The 24,566-nt window shown below is 38.7% G+C and overlaps 2 protein-coding genes across 12 annotated transcripts in view; one reads left to right on the top strand and one right to left on the bottom strand.

Annotated features, from left to right (window-relative positions):
* PHKB (phosphorylase kinase regulatory subunit beta) overlaps positions 1-6,748 on the bottom strand; it is an 83,039-nt gene extending 76,291 nt beyond the window's left edge. For 2 of the 10 annotated variants that reach the window (XM_075765890.1, XM_075765893.1), the window contains exons 1-2: positions 6,610-6,748; positions 3,938-4,050 (exon numbers count right to left, since the gene is read on the bottom strand). In XM_075765890.1, the coding sequence (XP_075622005.1) occupies positions 3,938-3,992 (55 nt within the window). In that variant the 5' untranslated portion in view covers positions 3,993-4,050; positions 6,610-6,748. The remainder of the gene's footprint in view (positions 1-3,937; positions 4,051-6,609) is intronic. The other 8 variants (XM_075765891.1, XM_075765894.1, XM_075765892.1 and 5 more) reach the window with 4 other exon arrangements.
* A 2-nt stretch (positions 6,749-6,750) lies between these two features.
* The window catches only part of ITFG1 (integrin alpha FG-GAP repeat containing 1), an 82,337-nt gene continuing 64,521 nt past the window's right edge, over positions 6,751-24,566 (top strand). The window contains exons 1-6 of one of the 2 annotated variants that reach the window (XM_075765897.1): positions 6,751-7,155; positions 10,809-10,881; positions 12,327-12,472; positions 14,124-14,181; positions 14,772-14,846; positions 19,278-19,372. In XM_075765897.1, the coding sequence (XP_075622012.1) occupies positions 6,981-7,155; positions 10,809-10,881; positions 12,327-12,472; positions 14,124-14,181; positions 14,772-14,846; positions 19,278-19,372 (622 nt within the window). In that variant the 5' untranslated portion in view covers positions 6,751-6,980. The remainder of the gene's footprint in view (positions 7,156-10,808; positions 10,882-12,326; positions 12,473-14,123; positions 14,182-14,771; positions 14,847-19,277; positions 19,373-24,566) is intronic. The other variant, XM_075765898.1, reaches the window with a different exon arrangement.

Genomic DNA, 24,566 nt, shown 5'->3' with positions numbered 1-24,566 from the left:
AACAAAGTTCAAGAAAATTGACAAAAAGTGTATGTTTTGAAACTATTCCTTAGAGGTACTCCTGCTATAAGCAGAACTTGTTTAAAGGAATACTCAAACCCAAAGTTTTCCACACACTCTTCATTAATTCCTCATTAGCATCTATATAGTTTATGTTTTACTTGGGTATCTACAGCATTCTGCTGGACAAATCCTGTGATAAATTATGCTTCATTAGTACTACAACCCAATTAAAAGCAAGAAACAGATAGGACACACATGAAGCTAGCTGCTGTGTGGTTTTGTAGTGAGACCATAATCCAGAGCAAACTATTTTTAGGATAGCTAAAAAAAGCCCACCTATACTCTTTCCAAAATCTATTTAATAGTTCATTTCAGTAAGACAAAAACCTGCCACAGAAAGCTATTTTCAATTACATATTTAAAATAGGTTTTAAAACTGAAAAAAATGACAGCAGCAAGACTGCAACACTTAAACATAAAAGAACGACATATGCAAATAGGACCGTTAAGTTCCCAGTTTGTATGTTAGCATTCAGAACAAACAGAATGAGAACATTAATTTCAAAAACTATTTTTTCATAAATATCTCATTTCATTGTAGCCATACAGTGTGATTTTTATTTTAGGTAAATAAGTAGCTATGCAGGGAAGGAATATTTAAAAATACTTTGTTGATTTAGTATTTCTTCAGCTGTATACTGGTGTAACGACCCTATACAACATTTAAATAGGGTACATGGTAGTTCAGATTTTCTTCCACAAAGAATGAAGTATGCCCATTATTTCCTTACATCAGAAGTGGATTGCTGCAAGTCAGTAACTACTTCAAAATCACTCAAAAACCAAACAGATAGGATATCAAAGTGTTGCTTCCTGCACTAATATATTTAATGTCTGATAAGAAAACACTCAAAATCCTTATCCCAAGTCCAATTAAATCCCTGTTGGTCTTCATATATTGCACTAAATATACTATATCCATATTTTGAACCAAAAATTAATCCCCTTTAATTTCCTACCACTTGCAGGTTCCAGAAAAACATGATTTCACCATTCTTCAAGTTGAACAATTACTAAAAAGGATAGTCATTTCCTTTCAAAGTATTAAAGAACAGAAGAAATCTGAAACAGCCCAATAACTGTAAACAGAGATATCAATTAGCAGTTTAGAACTAAAGTAATAAACAGAAGATATTTCTGACTTAGCTAAGACATGGAAACTATAAGAAAACATTATCCAGCTGATGAAACTCAAATGTACAATTCCAGGAAAAATTTACAAGTTAATTATCTCTTCTAAGCAAAGTAGAAAACTGAAGGAAATTAAGGGAGGTTCTCTGAGGTAAACTATTAGTAGTGTAAACACTTACGTATATACAACCTCTGGAGGCTGAGAATATTATGTCATCCTGATGGTAAAGTACTTTCCCAACCACTTCATTTTTATTCCAGTTATACTTGAGATTAGCATTAATTGCTCTTCAGGGAAGAGCTCTAAACTGCCTAGATGTTTAGATTTAAAAGGTATGGCCAACATTTTGAAACCCTGCTTCATAAATACGAAAGCTTTAAACACCTACACATCCTTGAAGATGGCAGCAATTGCAAATACTAAAGAAAAATACACATCAGAATGGAATTCTGGACCTAGTCTATGGATAAAGATTTGCATATTTCAACAAGGATTGACTATACAAATTTTTCAAAGTACAGACTTTTAAAAAAATTAACAATGAAGCGCACACCCCCTAAAGTTTAATCACAAACAAATGGAAGCAACATGGCAAGAATTTTATTTCCAACATTTCATGTGCCAGAAGAACAAAAGAAAATGTTTACTTCCATAATTAAATCAGCACAGATCAAACACAACAAAAAAAAGCTGAGAATACCAGATTTCTTTGTAGATTTGATGAGAATTAAAAATGACCACAGTCCTTTGATGCAACACTAGTTCTGGATGTAATCCAACACTTGAGACATGAACAAGTTCTGGATCTCAGATCACAGTAACTTTCATTATGCAATATTAGTATGAACCATACCATCTTCCCATTACACAGAAGTCACTGGGACCAAAGTGGACTTTATTTCTTCACACAGCAAAGTTTAAGAAATGGTATCATATGAACAAATCCTATCCTCCCAACATCACTTCTCCTGCAATCTCTCCTGAGCACAAGACTTAATACAGTACTGGAGAGAAACACTGTTGGATACAATACAGTTTATTCTAATAGTTGTCTGCCATGAAATATATTTGCTTTTAAGTCCAAACCCATGAAGTTGAGCAAGGTGATATCAGAAAATAATTTTCAGAATCACTTCCACTAGAAAGAAAATTCACTTCTCACATATGTAAATATCTGAACTCTGATTCCATGAACTTAACGTGTACCAAGTGTGCTGATGCTGGTGGGGTTTTTTAATCCCTAAATACAGGGGGAAACTATGATCTCGTAGCTGACCCTGCTGTGACCAAGAGGCTGGAGTAGATGATCTCCTGACATCCCTTCCAAACCGAACTGTTTTACAATTCAATGAAACCATGGTAAGGAAACTCCAGGGGAGGGGCTAGGGAAGGAAAAAGGCATTAAGGTCCTCTATCTGAATAATCATTAGGAGTAAACACAAGGTACAAAGTGTTGCCTAGGTTGAGTGATGATAACAACACAAGTAAAAATGAGTAAAATCTTGTAATAGTTTCATTTAAATAGTTTTAAAGTGACAAAACTTTTCAACTATCATTTATTAAAAAAAAAGTATTAGACTGTGCATATAATTCAATTAGAATTTCATGGAAAAAGAAAAAATATGTACCAATTTATTCTGTCCTTTCTCTATTTCCTAATCATCTGAAGTGATTTCTCTCTACAGTATATTATACTTAATGGAAATTACTGATTTCAAGATCACACAGAAGTTACTGAACACCAAAAATAAAAAATTGACCCTCATGCCAGCACATAGGAGCTTCACATAACCAAAATACGCAAGTCTACCACACAGGCCTTGTAAATGCTACAAACAAGACAGGAAAACATTCAGGATATTCAAGGCAATCATTGCTATTTCTGAGAACTCAGAACAATAGTTCTTAAAACTAGTACAAATATTTATTTTGCATCGTAACAGAAACTTCAAGTATCAATATAGTAATTAGGAAAGATCCATTTTTTTATTACAACATCAACACTTCACGTGTCCTTTGACATGAAGGGAGGCAAAACAGAAATGCCACAGGCAGGGCAGGGCAGTTCAAGTGACTCAGTTGTGGCAAGAGACAGCTGAAATTCCCTTACCTGATTACTCTCACTAGCACTTGCAGTGCTTCTGGGTTTCAACACAGACTAAACAAGAGCCCTATAAAGTCTTCCCCAGATCAGACAGCTTCACACATGGACACATGTGTTCTTTTCAAAACATATTGAGCGAAATCAGCAACGGTCTTGACAACTTCATATATTCTAGCTTCTGTTGTGCCTAAAGAGAAGTTGTACTAGGGGGCTTTATTTTGCTTCCACTTAATTTCCAAAAGTCAAGCTTTGGCACAATTGATGACTTATTGGAAATTTCACTTCTTTTCTCTAAACCAGTCATGTTGGGGTTTTTTTAGGAGTTAAACCTACACACCATTCTTAGTGCACTTTTCACATGACCATCATCTGAAAAGAGACATTTCAGTTCAGATAGGTACAGTGAGAGATACTTACAAGAACACAAAACAGAGACAAAATAGGGAGATCTGAGCAGTTGATTTCAACCTAAGTAGATTCCAATTTTCATAAATTTTCACTGAAAGAGCTCAAATTTTTAAATTTACTGTACAGCACTAAAAAATTGCTAGCATAAACCACTGCTTGAAACATAAAACACACAATTTTTTTTTCAAGTTAAATAGCCACAAAAACAAAATACGGAACTGCACACTTACCAAATTTTAAAAAAGCATGCGCAGAGGAGGCTCTGTCATCATCCAAATTGGCCATTTCAAATTGGTGCAGCTAATCACAAACGTCTCAGGCTAAGCTACAGCAATTTTCAAAACTGTTTAGTAAATGTTAAAGGCAACCAGCATTAAATTAATTGAAAGCAATGTTAGTGGAGTTATTAAAATGACAGTGCACAGCACAAAGAGTAGTAAAGTTTCATTACATATTATGTTTCCCTCTTCTACCCTAAAAATTGGTATTATTTTGCTTTTACTTCCATAAAACTTATCTGGGTAAAATAACACAGCCTACACAAGGTTCATCTTTGGACCATCCATGAGACAGTAGCTTTGTTATTCAATAGAAAATTTGCTACTACCATCAGAAGGCGCTAAATAAAATCTATTTGATATATTTCTGTATTAAATAAAAATACTGATTTAACTAGTGCATATAAAAGTGTTAAGTAACAGTAAGCACGGGGAGCTAAAATTCTGCTTATGCATAGTGCTGCTTTTATCTCATGTGGAATTTACACTAGGATCTTTCTTGCAGTGATATACATTGCTTATGGTACTGAATATCTCATTTATTTGAAAGATAATATCTTCCAGTTTCAAATGTAAAATAAGAAAATACTGTTTGTAACTAGGTGATAAGTTTTTCTAAATCTTTAAAGAAGATCATGGTTTTTTAAAGTAACCAAAGTTTCAGGGGTTGCAGACTGGCCAACTACTGATTAACTTTATAATCTGCTCCTAACTGTTAATTATCACAGTAGCAATGAATGAAACAATATTTTATTGCTCAAGGAAGGGAAAGAAAAAAATTCTCAAAAAAATTTCTTTTTACCAGCAAAAATGTAATTCATAATTTAATATGCATAAGCATGAAGACAGGGATTACCTCCTACAGGACAGGGTCTGAAATGATACTTTGCTGTCAGCTATAAAACATGAATGACGTGAAATGTGCATTTCACGCCCATGTTTACTATATGTTACTCCAAGCATCATACTAAAAAAATAAAACCCCAAAACAAACAGCACTGTTTGTAAACTGGGACTCTGGAGCATAGACCACAGCCACTTCTGAACAGTACGGCGGAGGTTTCAGCCACTTTCGATGACTACACCAACCATGTCTCTTTCTGACAGTGCCAGAAAGGAAGTATAACAGCTCTTAAGTTATACAATTTTCAACATACTTATAAAGATGCAGGAGTAAATTTGAGAAACAAGAACATGATTTTCATTTTTAGGTAACAATGTTAGCTGAATCATCTTTATTTCTTTATCATCTTTGTTTCTTCAGTAAATAAATTTCTTCAGTCACTATATAAATGACAAAATCTCTATGAACAGGAAAAGGAGGACGCGAACTCCAATAATATTCTGTCATCACAGAAGACACTTGCTTATAGGTTTAACGAAAAAGTAGAAGGCAGCAGCAGTTAAGAAAAACTCAAGCATTTAAAATCATCCAAATGCCTTCTACAGCCACAGGGCCTGGTTCTGAACAGGAATCCCAAAGTTAGCATGCTGCCTCGTGACTCAGGGTTCACATACCCCGAACACGCGGGTTCCAGGCTCTATTTTGTAGAGCTCTGTGGCTACATTTGTAAATCAATTTTCAGATAACAGTAGCCTGTAATCATAACTAGCCACAAAGTAACAACTGATTTACTGGACAGTCTCAATCATGGTATTTTCCATAAGTAGAATTTTAAAAGTCATATGAATCAGATCAGACTTTAATCAATCAATTCTTTTTATGGGAGCCCTCATAAAGCCCCATTTTCTTTTCACACTGTCTGATCAGTCATTACCACAATAGAACCAATCAAATACGCAAATAAGGAAATAATGATTGAATTTTACAAGTACGCATGACACATAAATAAACACCACAGGGATCATTTGGAAAACTGTTTCCCTTAGAACTTTAACACCTAAAGCCCTACCAAGACTGTATTTTATTTTTGAAAACTAATTAAAAAATCGGGGTTTTTGAACTTTAGAAATTCAAGTCAACTTGGTAATCAATTTTTCATTTAAGCCAGAACACTGCTGTCAGGCAGTCTACATTCAGAACAAAAAATTCTCACGTTAAAAAAAAACTACCCAAGGGAAACCTGGCAAAAGCTGGTACTTTTGTGTAAGTGCCCGCAATTTTAAAATACTTCATCTGCTCGACAGCTTTAAAACAGCGCACGCAGCAACACTACCAGGAGCAGCTCCCTGTACTCCATCTGAAACCGCCTCGCCAAGGCCAGCCGTGCTCGAGCACCGCTCCACGTCCTGCGCCAGCACCGCCCTTTGCCGCCGCCGCCGAGGCCTGCAGCCGCGCGGCGAGACGAGGGGAGCGGGAAGGGCCCGTCGAGCTCGCGCGGAGGGACCGTTAGAGAGCGCCCAACCGCCCCGCGCGCGCCGGCGACAGGTGGGCGGTGGGGCGGGAGCGGCCAGGCAGGGCCGCGGCGCGGCCGGCCGTGAGCGAAACGCCAAGCTCAGAGGACGGGGTGGGGGGAGAAACAGCCACGGGGACGGCGTCGGCCGAGAGCTCGGGGAGGGTGGCGGGGCAAGGAGAACGAAAGGGGAGAGCGGGAACAGGGCGGTTAGTGAAGAAGAGGAGAGAGAGCTCCACAGCTCCTCTCGGGCAAGCCAAGAGGTCAGACCTGAACGTTTAGAGCGAGCCCGCAGCTCCAGCATCTTCCAGCTCACATCAGCCATATGGGCCCCCGCGGGGGCCGCCGCCGCCGCCGCCATCCCGACAAGAACCCGCCGCGCCCGTCACTCCGCTCTGGCCAGGACAGCCGCCCTCGCCTCACAACCGCCGCCGCCTCAGCAAGCGAGCTGGGCGGTGATCTCCGGCTAGTTACTCGCGCCGGCCGTAAAGAGACTCGCGCGTGCCCTCGCGCAGTTGTCGCAAAGCCGCCGGGTCAGTCCCGGAAGCGAGCCGGCTGTTGTGCCGGGCACACCCCTGCGCTGCCGTAAGTGATGCGGGCGGGGGCGGCCGCAGCGGGGAGCCGGGCTGCGCCGCTGTAGGATGGGGGGCTGCGGCCGCGGGCTCGGGCTGTGCCTGCTGCTGGCCGTGGTGGGCCCCGGCAGGGCCCTGCAGAACGTCACCGCCCAGCTCTTCGGGGCGGAGGCCTACGGGACTCTAGCGGCCTTCGGCGACTTCAATTCGGACAAACAGACGGACCTGTTCGTGCTGCGAGGCGGTGAGCGCGCCAGGGGCGGGAGCGGGGCCGCCGTCGCTAGAAGCGTCGGTCGGGAGGAGGGTGGGAGCGGAGCCGGCTGGGCGGCTGCGTGCTGTCGCAGGAGTCCCCGAGGGACGCCTTGGGGGTTTCCCCCGCCGGTGCGAGGGGCCGCTGTCGCGGCGGTGTGCGCCTGGGTCCGCGTCGGGGCTCGCGGGGTGCGGGGCCGGCGGGCAGGGAGGAGCGCCCGGGGTGACACCTGCGCCCGCCTCCCAGGTGCCGCTCTGCCCCGGCCCTTCTGGGAGAGCGGCCTCGAAGAGGCACCGGCTGCGGGTTTGGCAGGTGCCTTCTCTGTCTTCGGCGGGTAGGGAAAGACTTTCCTGGCGGGAATTGCCCTGCGAGGAGCAGGGAGTGGGACCCCGCGGTCCCTGTGGGCCCCCCCCAGCTGGAGCTGGCCTCTGGTTCTGTGAATTACCACCTGCTTGTTCCCAACTGGAGCTGGCCTCTGGTTCTGTGAATTACCACCTGCTTGTTCCCAACTGGAGCTGGCCTCTGGTTCTGTGAATTACCACCTGCTTGTTCCTCGCCGCGGCTTATGAACACGGTGTTCCCTGTTGGGGTCTGTCTGTAGTATTGCTGAGGGCAAGCATAGCGAACAGTAAAATTATTTTCAAGACTAAAATGGACGTTTGTTTTGCTCCTGAGATATTTCCTGTATTGAAAATGGTATTTGCAACTTGCACTAATATGTGACTTCGTACAGGGCAAGAAGTATTTTTCATTAAAGTTGAATTTATGGTTGTGAAATAATCTAACGACTTTGTCCTACAAAGTGAATGGTCGCAAATTGTTTTTTCACTTCCTGCTTTCACAGTATTTTGGGAAACTGAGATGAACATTTCACAGTCGTAAAGAGGATAAATTGTGCGTTATCCTACCTTGAACGCTATGTTAAAGTGGAAGGCTAGATAAATTTATTCCATGCAGCTGTCGTCTGCCATGAGTTTCTGTTTGGGCTTCCAATATGGCAGACCCCAAATCAGAGCTTATTATCAGCGGTCGGTGTTATTTGCAGATGTTAATCTTGGATTATTTTACTGATTTAAAGCCATGCATTAAGATAATAAATTTATTCTCAAATTCACCTTTTTTATTCCTTCAATCTCAGCAATGTTTCTATAAGTAGCTTTGGTAAAGCATGAGTGAATTTCCCATCTAGTTGAGATGTTTAAATGCATAGCTTCTTGAAAATGCTCCACTAGCTCATCTACTGAAACAATACCCTCAAAGATTAGATTTTAAATGAATGTCAGTGATAAGAGATTTAATTTTTTGCTTTCTTATCTTTTAGGTGAATGCATATAAAAATGCAAATAGTTAAAAGTTTCAGAAATTATACTTATGGCTGCTGCTTCGCTTCTGCGCAGCACTACTTGCTATAGTTGCTACCCTACTTGTTACTCTCTGTAAAAATCAGCCAGAAATAACATACTCAAAAATCTTATTTTTCATAATTTAAGTCTAGATAAAAAGTAGCTTGAAAAATTTATAGCACACCCTCTAAACAAAAAGTAATAGCAAATGCAAAATAGTAGAATTCTAAGTAGTAGAATAAATGGTAGCCAATTCCAAATAGTGCTGAAGAAGTGAGCATTGGAGATAATACTAGAGTTTGAGGAACAGTGATCTGGTAAAGCAGGCCACTCTTAATAATCCTGACCCTTAATAAGGAATTTGGGATGGTGCCTTGGGCCTTTTGCTGGATTTATATTACTGTTCTGATCTTTACTTATTTGAATGAGAGTTATGTTTCATATGCTTAGATACATGGAAAAAAAAAATCAGTTTGTATTCAGAGCGTTGTAAGAGAGAGCAAAGCAGCTACACGTAAGAGGTAACTTAGATCCAAAAGTGTCTTGTTGCAAGAACAATTCAAAATTACCAGTGGATGCTGGGTTTAGTCAACTTCTGACACTACAATATAGGAATAAATAGGATTGTGTGTACACTTACCTGTTTTGTAAGTGTCTGCGCAAAGCAGGGATAAGTGGGGAAGCTCATGCTGTTTGCCTGTTGAACCTACCACCTTCTAGTTGTGTTTGATGCTTCTTCTAGTGGTACAGGGCAGTGAGTAATCGTTCCCCTATCCACCTTCTACATTTCACTGGGAAATCTCTGAGAACTTCTGTGGTATCCTCACTTAGGTGTTCAGATTGAAGACTTCTGATCTATGTAATTGTTGTTTGCATGGAAACTGTTCCTTTTTTTCACCCTCCTATGTACTTTTTGCCTTTCTTCTGTATTCTTTTTGAGATGAGAGGACAAGAACTGCAAACAGCATCTAGGACCTGTGCATTGTGGATTGGTGTAGTGGCATAGTGATTTTTGTTTTCTGTTCATCTAAATTTCCAGGCATCAGTTTGTTTTGACTATTGATGAGCACTGAGCTGAAATTTCATTAATCTATCTTTAGTGACCATAAAATCTCATTTCTGAGTGGTATAATTGACTTGTAAAAACACATTTGCTTCATCATCGTTACTTTACCACATAGATTATAAAAAGGCAGGTGAAAGTCTATAGTGTGAAATCAGAATTGCAAGTTTTAGCAGTCAACCCACAGCTTTATTATCAAAAGCTTAAGCAGCCAGCAGGCTTCTTCACCTTACTGTGTGCCAATTTTTTCAATCATCTGTGAATGTGTAGTGCAACCCAGGCTTTATTAGCTTGCCAGATGGGACTGCACTAGTTGCCCCTATCCATTTTCAAAGGGTTTGTTTTCATTTACTCATTTGCTGGCATATTCTCCTTGGCAAACATGTTTACGGCGATTATCTTTTTTTTTCATAGCCAGGAAGCTTGTATTCAGCTATTTCACAGCTGTGAAATTTGCCACAGAATGATGCTCTTGAAATACACTATGGTAGCTTGGGTCTGGAGCTGTAGAATTGTTTTTGATTAGGTAACCTAGTTCTTGCAGTTTGGGATGCTATAGGTGAGTTTCTTGGAGAATGCAGAAAACAAACATAATAAAGGATAAGTAATCTTTTTTTTTCTCTAGCTGTGAACTGTTAATTTACTTGTAGAAGTGAGTGAGTATGTGTTGTGGTTTACTGACTGAAAATACATTTCATCATTCGGGTTAAAATTTTTTTTCTTCCCCAAATTTCTATTATTTTTGCAACATAAAATAAGGGCTTCTATTTAGGTCTTCCTGAAGTAATTAAATGATAGTGGCTTGTATCATTGCCTCTAAATAAAGAAATGCTGTGGGTAACCAGGTTACTTCAATGAGTTTCATTTAAAGTATTTTTGTCTCTCAACTTGGGAAAGCGGTATCAGATCCTGCTAGGTCAGAGATGGTATTAAAAGAATTAATTAGAGTTAGCTTTTAAGCTTTAATTAGTTGTATGGAACTGATGCCTACCACTTTTCCACATGTAATGTTTCTTAACTCATTACAGGAAGTTTTCTTTTAAACGATATATAGGTGTTGGAGAAGTGCTCCTTTGGCTCCCTTTGGAATGAGGAGGAAGTAGTTGTATGGGAAGTCTTACAAAGTTTTTGCTAATGTGGGGAATGACTATTTCTGGCATAGCTTTTTAAATGCCTTTTTTTTTTTGTATAAAACATTTACAATCCTCCTCTATTATACATGATCTAACTTGTTTTTGCAGGAAATGAGCTGATTATCTTTTTGGCTGACCAAAAGGAACCCTACTTTAAGCCCCGTGTGAAGTTACCAATGAAGTAAGTATAGATATTCAATGGTGAAACAATGGAAGTGGCCGTTTTTCTTGAAAGTGCATCTCAGCAGTCAGTGGGAACATGACTAGAGCTGTCTGTGCTGTTACCTGTTTGACTATGTTCAACTTGCCCTTAGAGCTCCAGTTCTTTGGCCAGTTGCCCAATTAATTTCGTGATACATTTTTGGTTTGATTTGTTTGGATTTTGTAAGTCAGATGATGGAATTTGGGGAGATGAGTTTTGTCATTCATATTGTTAACTAATAGGTGTGACTTACATGCCACACCACAATCCCCTTTATGAAATTTCTGTTCTTTGGGTTTTGTCCTCTAATTAGTGTTAAAAATACCCATATCTTGGAATATTTTTGCAGATGACTTGTTTTTTCTGGACTTTATTTCCTAGTAAAGCAAACTATCATCCATATCATAGGTTACATCTTTTTGGCAGGTAGTATTAGTCTCTGTCCCAAGACATGTTTTCAGAGAAATTCTTCTGGTTGCTGTAGTTAGTAATGGAATCCAGCCAATATCATCTGTTTAGAAAGGGATATGGAGAATGGTGTTCTGGTATTTCTGTGCAGAGATCTGTTCCTTCCTAAAGTTTAAATGTGGCTTTTAAAAATAGCATCAACTTTTAATAAATGTAAAACAAGCTGTGTGTTCATGTACATATGTAGGTATGGTTTTAACCACAATAGTATTACAGGATATGTTATGGCTTATGAATAATGCTTACTAACAGTGTTATGTCCCTTAAAAGTTCAATTGCTCTTGTAGCTCAGCTTCATCTTTTATTGTTCTATATGTTTGTATGTTTATTCCCTCCTATTTTGGAAGGAGCTAATTTCTTTAGTGCGTTAGAAATTATCTGCTTTTAATTCTTAACAGGACGATCGGTGTTTGTGTGTGTAAAGCAAAGTCTCTGAGTAGGTAACCAAGAAAAAAAAGATGGAACAAACAAACATAGGGAGGAGCAGTAAGACATGGCAGAAGATGGAAGGAGATGACACTGTCTTCAAAAAGCTTTAGCTGTCTGTCCAACTCCTGCTGCTTGAACTATTTCTGTTGCTTTGTCGTCTTGCCCTTGGAGTGCAACCCAAAGATCCTGCTCTCTGAAACACATTTTTTTGAGGACTGGTTCTACAACAAATGAAGGGATTTAATGAAGTCTAGATAGAGTTGCCTATTATCTGAAGTTTAGAGTTAAAAATGTCATCCTTCCTTGGAGGAAGAGAGACTGCAGAATGCTTGATTTAAAGTTACTTTTGCAATAGATAAGGACTTTAAAAAAAGCCAGGTTGTTGAAGGAAAATATCGCTTTGGACCAACTAATAATAATTGGGATGAAAAGGCAAGCCTTTGAACACACAAGTACTTTCAATTTTCTTGCAGACTTTAGTACAATTATTTGCATGTGGCATTTCATGTTCGTTTTTATAATTCTAGAGCTCTCAGTGTTACCATAACCAGTGTAGTGCCTGGAGATTATGATGGTGATTCACAAATGGATGTCCTCCTGACCACCCGGGCACAAAATCATGGCAGAGATGAACTTTCAGTGTTTATTTTCTGGGGGCACAACCAAACATTAGGTGAGTTGCTGAGACTGCTTCTTAATAAGATTGTTAGGCTTTTTAATAATTCAGAGTATTGTCAGAAAGTTATAACTCATTGTACAGCATAGTAATAGTTTTTAAAACTAAAATAGGGATTAGCAGCTATTCAGCTTCATACCCATATACTATCCTGCTGTTAAACTGTATTTATTAATGAATGAAAGAGAACAAAGGTAAAACTCTGGCTTTGTATTATGCAAAAGATGTAACAAAACAGTATTACTGTTTGACAGTAACCTGCTAACTAAAGATCTGCTTCTCTGGCTTCTCCATTATGCATGTTGGCTTCACAAAGATTACCTCAAAAGATTTATCTTGAATTTAAAATGTACTGAGCACTTGGTATAAAGTTTAGTGCATATGCTTTCAAAATACCAGGCCTAAACTTACCAATATAAGTAATAGAACACTCTTATTTCTGTTAAACCAACTTCTTTGGGAGAGAGGTTTCTAGAGTCTCTATCACTGGAAGTTTTCAAGAATCTTTTAGCAGTGTTCTAGGTATAGCTGATTCTATTGTAGGGTAGAGTCATGGACTATGTGAACTGTTGAAGTCTCTTCCGTTTTCTGTTGACTCTGCTGGAAAGGGTTTTGGGAAGAGTTTAGGGTTTGAAGAAGGATGGAAAAGCAGAAGAAGATACTCTAAACTCTAGAAAAACAACTGAAGAATAATCACTATTATAAACAACTGTGTTATAAAATAGTTACAGCTGAGGCAAGTGATGGCCTTAGATACTATTGCTTCTGGCTTTAATCAGAGGTGAAACAAGCAACCTGGGAAGGTGCCCTGGATCAGGTATTAAGAGAAGAGGAGGAATCTCTAGTATTGGGAAGAACGTGAAGGATTTGGATTAATTTATGCTGTCTTGTTTCTGAATAAACAAATATTGGAAGAGGCACAAATGAGCCTGTGAGGCTTAGAAAAGAGTCAGAGGTTAAAAATTCAGGCAATGGTTGGTATGTAGCAAGGCTACTGGGAAGGTATGTGGTGCCTACTTGGGTAATGGAAGGGTGACAAGTCTGTAGGAGGGTACTGTCATATAAAATGTGGAAACTGGAAAGACGACAGACATTGTGGAGAGATGAAGGAAATGGGGATGATGTGGCAAGGAGTTTGGATGACATGTGAAGTCTGAGAGTTGATAATCTGATTAGGACTTAAAATCCTCACTTCCCATTTAAGCAGTGTACCTCTAATCTTTATTTCAAACACTCAGTGTATATGATTAAGAATGTTTGGGTTTTTACAGTGCCACAACATTAAACAGAGTTCTTCTGTACAAACGTTAAATTTTTAGATTGTCTTCATCCCAACTATTTCAGATTTTGTGTGTCTATGTGATTGCAATCATACTTAGAAATAGGTTTCATTAAGATCTATTTAGAATAATTTGTTGAAGAGCTTAGTGGAGAGAGAAGCAGCTTCGGCGCTTTAACTGTAACTCCACTTTCCTGCATAATTTCAGGAAGCCGTTTAGTTGTTTATGCTCAGTGGTGGCTGATTTTTATTTTTTTTTAAATCATAAAATTGGTGGTTGTAAATTAATAAAAGAATTATGTCTAAGTTTAAAATGTAAATGTCATAACATATTGGTAACTGAATCAAATGAATATTTTCTGTTTTCAGATCTTAACCATAAAACTATGTTAAATAAGACTTTCCACGATGAACCTCTAGTAATGGAGTAAGTATGACCTACTTTTTTAGAAAACAACATTTCTAATGGTGACTAAGAGCAGCTTAAATATATTTTAAAGCTAAAATTTGAAACATGCTCTTTATAAGAATAGCATAGTTTGTGTGACGTCAGCTGGTCTAATGACAAAACGTAAGTCATCTTTAGAAAACGTATATTATATCCTGGCAATAGTAACAAATAAGTTTTTATTTTTTTTAAATTTCAGTATTTTATAGAGAAAGAGAGCCTTTTTTCTTTCTTTTTTTTTTTTTTGTGAACTTTGTAAAACAAAAACCTTACTGGCTTATCAGACTAAGCAAATATCCCTTTCATGGTGTACTTCTCTCTGTGTAAAATGTTGAACAAAAGAGAGGGGGGAAATATAGCTGGAAAATTAAATGCATGGCATAGTGTAAAATATTGAAAGAAGCGTACTACTACCTACTTGGACAAGAGCCAAAAGTTAGAGACTACACAGCTGAAAATGGTTCATTGCTCAATGGGAAAAAGGTAACCAAACACAGATTAACTTAAGAATAGTTAATTTTTATGCCTATAATGACTAAGGTGATACTAAAATTATTTTGCATTTTCAGCTTTAATGGAGACTTGATACCTGACGTCTTTGGTGTCACAAGTGATTCAAGTAAGCCACAGATATTGATAGGCGGGTAAGCTAAGGGTTTGTTTATTAGCATGAATTTCAATAACATATACATTGTGCATCCACCTCTGTTCTTATTAAAGAGGCATAAGAGTCATATTTAACTGGAACTGTGTAAACATATGCATCTTCTCTGATTTCTGTGTTTATCTTTAAACATTTTATGGCACTCTGCATCTAATTTCTAGTGTTGCTTTGTAGGGGAAGCAGACATTCCATGAGAGCTGAGAAAACAAAAAACCTGTTGTTTGACGTGAGAAATAGGATAATTGTTTCTTGGAACATTTATAGTCTCCTTTGTTTAGTGCACTTTGATATTTAGTATTATCTATATTAAGGAATTCTGTGCTGTACAAAAGTACAAACCAACATTTTTAAGTAGCGTCTGTAGAATTTAAGCTGCATTTAGTCTAATAGATGAAGTTACGGGTTGATGATGCAAGAAGTACTGGAATACATCTTACAAGGGATGGCAAGAGGAAAATGTGCAAGAGTTTGGGGTAAACTTAAAAACAAAATTCAGGTCTCATTTATCTACAAAACTAATTGGGAAGGTTAGACAACATGGGAAATCAAAAGCATAGTGTAAAGGTATTAAGCTACATGTTTGTGTTGGGTTTGTGTGGCAAGGTTTTGGTAGCAGGGAGGCTACAGGGGTGGCTTCTGTGAGAAGCTGCTAGAAGCTTCCCCTGTGTCTGATAGAGCCAAGGCCAGCCGGCTCCAAGACGGACCCGCCGCTGGCCAAGGCCAAGCCAATCAGCACCTCTGTGATAACATATTTAAGAAGGAAAAAAACAGTTGGAGAGAGCTTTTGCAGCCAGAGAGGAGTGAGAAGATGTAAGAACATCTGCAGACACCAAGGTCAGTGCAGAAGGAGGGAGAGGAGGTGCTCCAGGCACCGGAGCAAGATCCCCCTGCAGCCCATGGTGAAGACCATGGTGAAGCAGGCTGTCCCCCTGCAGCCCATGGAGGAAGGATGAGGGGGTGGAGAGATTCCACCTGCAGCCCGTGGAGGACCCCATGCCAGAGCAGGTGGAGGCACCTGAAGGAGGCTGTGGCCCCGTGGGAAGCCCATGCTGGAGCAAGCTCCTTGCAGGATCTGTGGACCTGTGGAGAGAGGAGCCCACACCAGAGCAGGTTTGCTGACAGGACTTGTGACCCCGTGGGGGACCCACGCTGGAGCAGTTTGCTCCTGAAGGTCTGCACCCCATGGGAGAGACCCACGCTGGAGCAGTTCGTGAAGGACTGTCTCCTGTGAGAGGGACTCACGTTGGAGCAGGGGAACGATGAGAGGAGTCCTCCCCCTGAGGATGAAGAAGTGGCAGAAACACCACGTGAGGAACTGACCGTAACCCCCACTCCCCGTCCCCCTGTGCCGCTGGGGGGGAGGAGGTTGAAGCCAGGAGTGAAGTTGAGCCCGGGAAGATGGGAGGGGTGGGGGGATGTGTTTTAAGATTTGGTTTTATTTCTCATTCCTCTAGTCTGTATTGCTTAGGAATAAAATAGATGAATTCCCTCTCTCAGTTCAGTGTTTTGCTTGTGACGATAATTAGTGAGTGATCTCTCCTTGTCCTTACCTTGACCCACAAGCTTTTTGTTATACATTTTCTCCCCTGCCTAGAGAAGGAGGGGAGTGATACAGCAGCTCTGGTGGGCACCTGGCCCTTGGCCAGGGTCAACCCACCACAATATTAAGGAAAATATTTGGTATGCTTATTGGGGGAAGAGATTCATAAAGAGACAAAAGGCAGAGGCAACTTGAAGTAGCAATATAAGTGTGCATGCAAGTGATGTTCTCTGTATCACATCTTTTGTGTTAAGGAGTGGCTAAGGCCACTCCAGCAAATAGAAGTAGACTAGTCAAGTCTTAAGAGATGAGATTGCAGTAAAAGGGACAGAGTTTCATTATTAAAGTTTCTGCTAGCCCTGGAATTTCTAGAATGGGACTAGCTAGCAAATACTGAGATAAAAATGATTATTTTAATGGTGTATTTAAATGGTTAGTAAGGACTATGCAAAGGATTGTTTTTGTGTAACTGTTCTGAGTATGAATGCTGACATCAAAGTGTAACAAAAGAATGGATCTCTACTGACTCAGAAGAACCAGTCTCTAAACAAAAAATTTAAAAGTAGCAATGTCTGTAATATTGGGCAAGATGCCAAAGAGCTTTAAATCTGTCTTTTGAAAATAAGTTGTAAGTTATTTGTTAAAAACACTACTGGACCCTAGACAAGGACAGTTCATGTTCTATTCAGTTTTCCTGATGCTGCTTTTGAAAATTGTAATCCGATAAAGAAAAAGAAAGCTTTGGCTTTTAATAGCTATTAGGATTGTGTATTCAAGGGCACAAACTGGTGTGACTCTGAGTAAAAGTTTCATTGTTGAAAAGGATGACTTCTTTTTTTTAAAGACTAAAAATAGGAGTCTGTACATCTTTTCCTGTGCCTTTTGCTGAGCTGAGCATACATTCAGTCTAACTTTTGTAAGGAAGAACTTCACTGATAGTGTTGTGGGTTTGGGCATTCCTTGAAAAAGAAAGAAGGCTCCAGAGAAGGATACTTGAATTAAATTCTTTCCCTGATTTAGAGATTTTTCTCTCAATTGTCAAAGAACGTGCTCAAAAGACAGCAGAAATTATTTTTAGGATGTGAGTTGGATTATAAATGTCAAAAATAAATACATTGTTCTTAGCTTTCTGATGATATGAAAACCCCTGTTGACATTTTCTTTTTGAACTATTTTCTTTTGGTTGATAATAATTTCCAATGAATAATTGGAAAAATTAGGAACTGGGCTTGTTTTCCTAGAGGACTGGACCTTTACATCAGTGGTTTGAAGAAGTTTGCATCTTCTAACTTGCTATTTTGCAGCTTTTAAGTGGAACTTGATAGGATTGTCTTGAATGTTATTTAGTAATGTTAACATAGAAACTTGCAGCTCTGCGTTTCAGGAGAAATCCAGGTGTCGGTGTCACAGCTGTTCTAGGTTTATTATTAATACTTAAGTTTATTTTAAAAGAAAGTGTATTAGGAAGTCTTTGCAGTCCTATGTGTCTGTCTTTAGCCGTTGTTTCAAAAGAGGTGCGTTACTGCTGAAGAAGTCAATGAGATGATTACTTTGTCTCTATGGCAACAATATATCGGCTTTCTATCTGCATCTCCATGGCCCTTAAGAAATGTTTAAATAAGGCTTTGCCCCCACACCCCGTCAGTGATCTTAACAAATCCATACCTTTTGTTCCTAACTGGCTATTTTCCTGTCCTCAGAGATCGTTCAGAAACGATGCAGGGTAAATAACATGTGCAACTGGAAACTATACCCTTCTTGGCAATATGTTTTTGGTCATTAATCTCAACTTGAATTTTATCACCATTACTTTTATTTAAATTGATGGCTTATGGAACAGAGATTTCAAAATCACAAAAGTGCTTCTGAACACCTTGCAATGATTATAAATTGAAAAATATTATGAGCTTTTGAAGATGCAGAAAAATGGGAGAGATTTGTTTCATTTTAAGATTGATTCTTTTTAACACTTCTAAGACTTAGTTGTGATCTCTGGGAAGTAATCAGAAGCTCAGGTTTTGTCTTACCATGAAATGAGTCACAGAAGATAAGGACTTAAGTAATATGTATGTAATGTCACTGGAATAAACCAAGTCATTCCAGACAGTAGTAATTTTACTGTCCTGCTATTGTTCAGTGCATATTGAGATTTTTCTGAGTGTGTTTAGCCAAGGGTTCTGAAGCTAGCATATCTGATGATTCAACAGCTATGACTTCTGAAGGATTTGTTATGTTTCAATGTGCTGCTAATAGGGAAGTTTGCTGGAAGTTCAGTCATTTTTAGAACAGAAACCAGCAGGGCATGTATGTTTATAAATAAATAAAAGTATCATCTGCTTGGGAAATGACATAATTAGCCTGTACTCCATCGTAATGTGACAGTTTAATTCTTGTGTTGATTTTTAAGTGACTGAAAATAAAATCCATTACATGCAGCAAGCATGAGCTGCTCTAACAGCATGAGATTATGTCCATTTTTGTTCATCTTTGTTAATCCTACAGCAGATTTCAAAAGTACTGATCGTAAAACTACTTGAGGAAATGGGAGGACAATGATCAGTGTCTCAAGATTTACAGTTGAAGTCTAGGCACTAAATTTCACTTTGCGGGCAGTGATAACTTTTCCATGTACAAAACAAGTTGCTTTAGAAAGTTAAAAATCTAACTGAAGCCCACGTGCTATGAATCATCCTTTGCAGAACCTTTCAAGCAATAACTCCAGTTATTTAGTATATTATAAGCTATGTAGTAATTTTAGCTTCTCATTAGGAGAACATGCTTTCTGTTCAATTTTATTTAATTTCACAAATTTTTTTTAAAACATATTATCATGATTAACAGAAATATATTGCTTTTTGTTCTTGTCTGTAGGAACTTATCATGGCATGCTGCATTGGAAACTCAAAGTAAAATGTATATACCCCACTCTCATGCGTTTATAGATTTAAGTAATGACTTCACTGCTGGTAAGTCATAGTAGTGTTAAATGTCTTCCTGAAATATTTATCACTAAGTATACAATGTAATGTATTGCAATTTCCTTCTAATATTTTAGTGAATTTCATTGATGGTTGTAAAGAGTTGGTTCTGGAATGTTGTATTCAGTAATTATGAGTTGGCTACTTCTGATTTTTTTTAATTATTTTATTTTAATATCTCCAATTTGAAGATTCTGGGGTTTTAAAAAATAACCGCCAAAAGTAATAACGTAATAATGTTTTCTACTTGATTAATTAGTTTCTACGAACTAATGTTTATTCTGAATAATTTCACATTCACCATTAAAGCATTGTTTCCTGTTCTTCATGATGCTGTACTCTAGTATTCAGTTTGCAACAGAATCAGGAGGAGGGCTGCATTTTCTTCATCTTGAGTCTGAAAATAGTTTTATAGTTCATTCAGAAGAATGTTTTCCAGACTGGACTTAGAATTTGTTTCTTGAAGATTTCAATGTGACTTCATTCTGTTTTGTTATAGTTAATTCTATCACTGATTGAGAAAATAGCATGTGAGACTTTATTTTTCTATTACTGTATGAGCAATCCTATAACCTATTTATAATTCAGTGTTCACAAACGAGTACTGGAGTCAACTTTTCTTATGGTAGATATACTGTATTTTTCCTTTGGTGGTTGTGACTTTGTTTTGGTTGGGGTGTTTTTTGTGAAATACACAATGCAATTTAGCCTTTGATTTACCACGATGAATCTATCTATCACTTACATACCTGGTTCGTATGTTCAAGCACATTTAGATATTGTGCTAAACTTAATTTCTTCACATGCTAAATGAATTCCGAAATGCTTTATCTTCTGCTAGATATGCAATGTACATCAATTTATATATGGTAATTTTGGAAAGAGAGCTTTTTTATTTTCCTCCCCCTATTTAGTAGCATGGGAATGAGAGAGCAAAGAGTCCATAAATTTAATTAAGATGCTTAGAAATGTTGGGGATTAAGTTAATTGCTTTAGCGCGTAGTCAAATCTTAATGTTCAGTTCTGGCACATTGCTGCATGAAGCTGTCAAATGGAAATTCCAACTGGAAAATTAAATATATGGTTGCTTACCATAATCAGTGTCATGTAATAACCAATTCTAACACAGTTCTATAAATCCTTGGGAATTTTGTTTAAGTTGCATGGGCAGCATAGATGAGCATTCCAAGTAGTATTGTAAGATTAATATATTGAAACTCACAGGTAGGTAAAGGTAGGAAGACTAACTTGCTTATGTAGATCAATCACAGACTGATCAATTTTTGCAAGAGTGCGCAAAGGTTCTTATGACAGCTAACAGCCTAAAGAATGTCTAGAGAGTTCCAGGAAGTGCTAATGATATATGGCAGTTACTCTATTAAATAGCGGTGGAAGCCAGGATATTTGTGTGGGCAGTGCCGGGAGCTTTTATAGATTTACATCTATATTCATATCTCAAGACGTGAATAGAGGCTTCTATGAAGCACTCCCCATAGAAAGATCCTGACTTTTATTTCTTGTAACAGCAAGGATATAACATCTGAGGCTGAAATATGTGTTATGTTACAGCAACCTGAGGAAAATTTCAAGGGAAATAATTCATTCTGAGAAGAAAACTGGTGAAAATATTACCATAGAATAATTTTCTTTAAAATAATTTTTTGCTTCTAAGATGGGAATGGTAAATTGTTTTTTGCTGACCCTTTGAAAATTGGACCAACTGTGAACAAGGCATACATTGCTGAAAAATAATACCTTCTTGGTGATATCTGATATTTCACGACTGACGTGTTATTCCAAGACTGCCTGCTGCCAAAATGAAAAGTCACCAATCATCTGGTCCTGTCTGCATATTTATCACAGTTCCCTCACATAAGCCACAGTAACTGCTCAGGAACTGGGGCTGGGGGGGAGCACAGTTCATTTTCAGTTGCATTATTAAGCTGATGCAACTCGCCATGCAGCTTCAGGATTGCCAGAGCCAATGTAAGCACAGAGAGAAGGTTGACTCCTCTCTTAGTAGCAGCAGTTGTAGCCTGCCTTTAACCAAGCGTGAAATTGCACCTTGAGTCTCATTTTGCCTCTTCCAAAAAACACCTTTAGTGTTCTCACCATGTCATCTTTAATTTGTGTTAGTCTGTACAGAGTTGGGCAAGTGACTCGTAGAAGTAATCAGAAAAGTAGTCAACTGATACAAACTTTTTAAAAAGGGCAAAACAAAGCCCCAACTTGTATGTAACTGTCTATACAGTACTGATTGTACTGTAATTCTAAATGCACTCTGCCAAAGAGGGCCAAAATAAGGTGCTGATATTACTGCAGTGAGCCCACAACTAGTCCTGTGTGTCGCTCTGTGCAGTCTGCATAGACTTTGCAGAAGACAGCTAACGCTTCTCCTGTTTGCTTAACTCTGTTCCTTGCTAGCATAGCTGGGGCAGTGCAACCTTCCTACACCAGCAGAGAGAGAAGTGTGATTCATATTTCTCAGTGGAGTCTATTACTTACTGGTTGGTTCAGGTAGAGGTAGTGGAGAGGAGAGGATTCTTGTGACTCGGTATTCACCCCCACTACCATTTCTGAGTTGGAACAAAGCCTCATTAAGAATAGGTCCTCTCAGGCAATTTACTCACAGGCAATGCTGCTATTCGTGAGTTTGAAGATATAGTTATACCTAAAATTGATGCACTGATTTTTGTTTACAAATAAAAAACAAACCTCCAGAATATGCCATCTTTACTTGTTGTTTTTTGAGGGTTTTTAAAGAACTTTTTCTAATATTCTGCAATGTTTTGGGGCTCTTTGTATTCTGTAACAGATGCAGCCAATTCCATGATTTTTAGCTGGGCTATTTTTGGCAACTCTATCATTATAAACAGCTTAGGAGATTTAAAGTGTGCTTGACATAAAAAAAAAAAAAAAATCCTCTCTGGGCTGAGAATCTTTTTGCTAGTTTATTGCCTAACCCGTTTTCAACCTGCTGATAGTAAACCCTCAAAACAGAGCTTGTAATTGGCATGTTTTTCCTGCTCTGGGTAAAATAAAGTTGAATTGTTATGGTTTCATTATATGAGAACATGTTCATAAAGATGTTTTTAATCCCTAACACTACTTCATGAAAGGCTAACTGTGTAAGGATTTTATAATCCACAAATCCACTAACCAGAACAAAGATAATACTAATCTTTTTTGGTGAGATATAAACTAGACTGTTTCAGATAGTAATGCTGCTGCTGCTGTTTTTGAATAAAGCATCCTCATGTAGAAATTTTGGCTTCTTATAATTTTTAATTCAGTAAGTACTTTTTATTCAGGCCAGGAATTTTATATAATCCATGAAAAAATATTGCAGTACAAAACTTTTACCAAAGGGTCTATGTATGCTTTACAGATAAAGTAAATACAAAATGTGCAAATGTCTTCTGCGTGTGTATTAAGTGCATGTTGCTCCAGGGAGGAGTATCTAGTTCACAGAGTGGCTGAGATAAGAAGGGATGTCTGGAAATGGTCTAGTCAACCTACCTACCATCAATGACGCTGTTCATATGTGCACTGAGATAGACTGAAAGATGAGGAGAAAATGTGGTGACCCTTGTTAGAATAGGGCTACTGGGTGTTTAGTAATATTACTCACACTTGTGTGAGTTCTTTTTAACAGCTAGCTTAAGAAAATAATCTGAAAGCTCATAATAATAGGCTTGTCTGAACAGATTAACATCAGGTGTATTTTATAGAGCATTGGCAGTCCAGGTGAGCATTTCCAAAGCAGGGTCATCAAGTCAGAAGGCTGTCTTAAAAACGTCATATCCTCAAACTCAAAAATTTACATCAACGTTACATAACGAAAAAAGTATTTTTACAGGATTTGACTCTTTTGACTTACAGTGAAGGAGGTAAAAAGTAACTTCTCTTTGCATTAGTCCACTCAATTCAATTTCTTTCTCAGAAATGCGTTTCAGATGTGTTAGACGAGAGATGGAGAGAATACCGTTTAATCGAGCAAAGACTATTCACAATATGGTCTTTATACTGAAGATTTTACAACTGAAATACATGAAGGTGAACCATGGAGGAAAAAGTGTTAGAGCTGCAAACTGAGGCCGAGATAGGTAAAAGGACTTGATAAAGACCACCCAGAAATGGCGTAGGGATGGGTACCAATACAGCTCATCTATTTAAAGCTAGACACTAGAGAGGCATGTTTTGTTTATGCCATTGTTGATTTGCATTGCAGTCAGCATTTTCAGACAAATACTTTGGACCAAGCTGAAGTTTAAATTTAGCATGAGTCACTAGGTGAACACTGATCAGACTGTCTCTACATAAGCTCTCATAGGTGTATCGAGAGTGCTTTATCTAAAGTTGAAATTTTTATGATAGCAATTATTTTGCTACATGTCTTTTTTTCTAATTAATTAACTTGATTGTTTCTATTTAAAACATCCTAAACTGCCAAATGCTCATTTAGGGCTAATGCTGTCTTTCTAAGCCAAAAATGTAGTACTTAATTACTTGGGAAAAAAGGATTATTAATAAACAATAAATTTGTGTGCACTCAGTTACAGGTCTTCTTTCAAGAAATCAGGCCACAGCCCTGCAAATAGTTTTGAGACAAATTGCCTTGGACTCTGAAACATACTGTTACTTCATTCTGTACATCTGCCAACGTATCCTTGAATGCTATAAGCAATAGCTAATGTATAGAATCATAGAATGGTTTGGGTTGGAAGGGACCTCAAAGACCATCTAGTTCCAACCCCCCAGCTGTGGGCAGGAACACCCTCCACTAGACCACGTTGCCCAAAGCCTCATCCAACCTGGTCTTAAACACTTCCAGGGATGGGGCATCCACAGCCTCTCTGGGCAACCTGTTCCAGTGCCTCACCACTCTCACAGGAAAGAATTTCTTCCTAAGATCTCATCTAAATCGACCCTCCTTCAGCTTAAACCCATTCCCCCTTGTCCTGTCACTACACTCCCTGATAAACAGTCCCTCACCATCTTTCCTGCAGGCCCCCTTCAGGTACTGGAAAGCCACAATTAGATCTCCCCAGAGCCGCCTTTTCTCCAGGCTGAACAACCCCAACTCTCTCAGCCTGTCCTCATAGGAGAGGTGCTCCAGCCCTCTGATCAGCTTCGTGGCCCTCCTCTGGACTCGCTCCAACAGCTCGATGTGTCTCCTGTA

Source organism: Balearica regulorum, chromosome 13 (assembly GCF_011004875.1).
Source record: "Balearica regulorum gibbericeps isolate bBalReg1 chromosome 13, bBalReg1.pri, whole genome shotgun sequence".
Lineage (NCBI taxonomy): Eukaryota > Metazoa > Chordata > Aves > Gruiformes > Gruidae > Balearica > Balearica regulorum.
The sequence above is the reverse complement of the archived record's forward strand: the minus strand, read 5'-3'. Positions and strand labels throughout refer to the sequence as shown.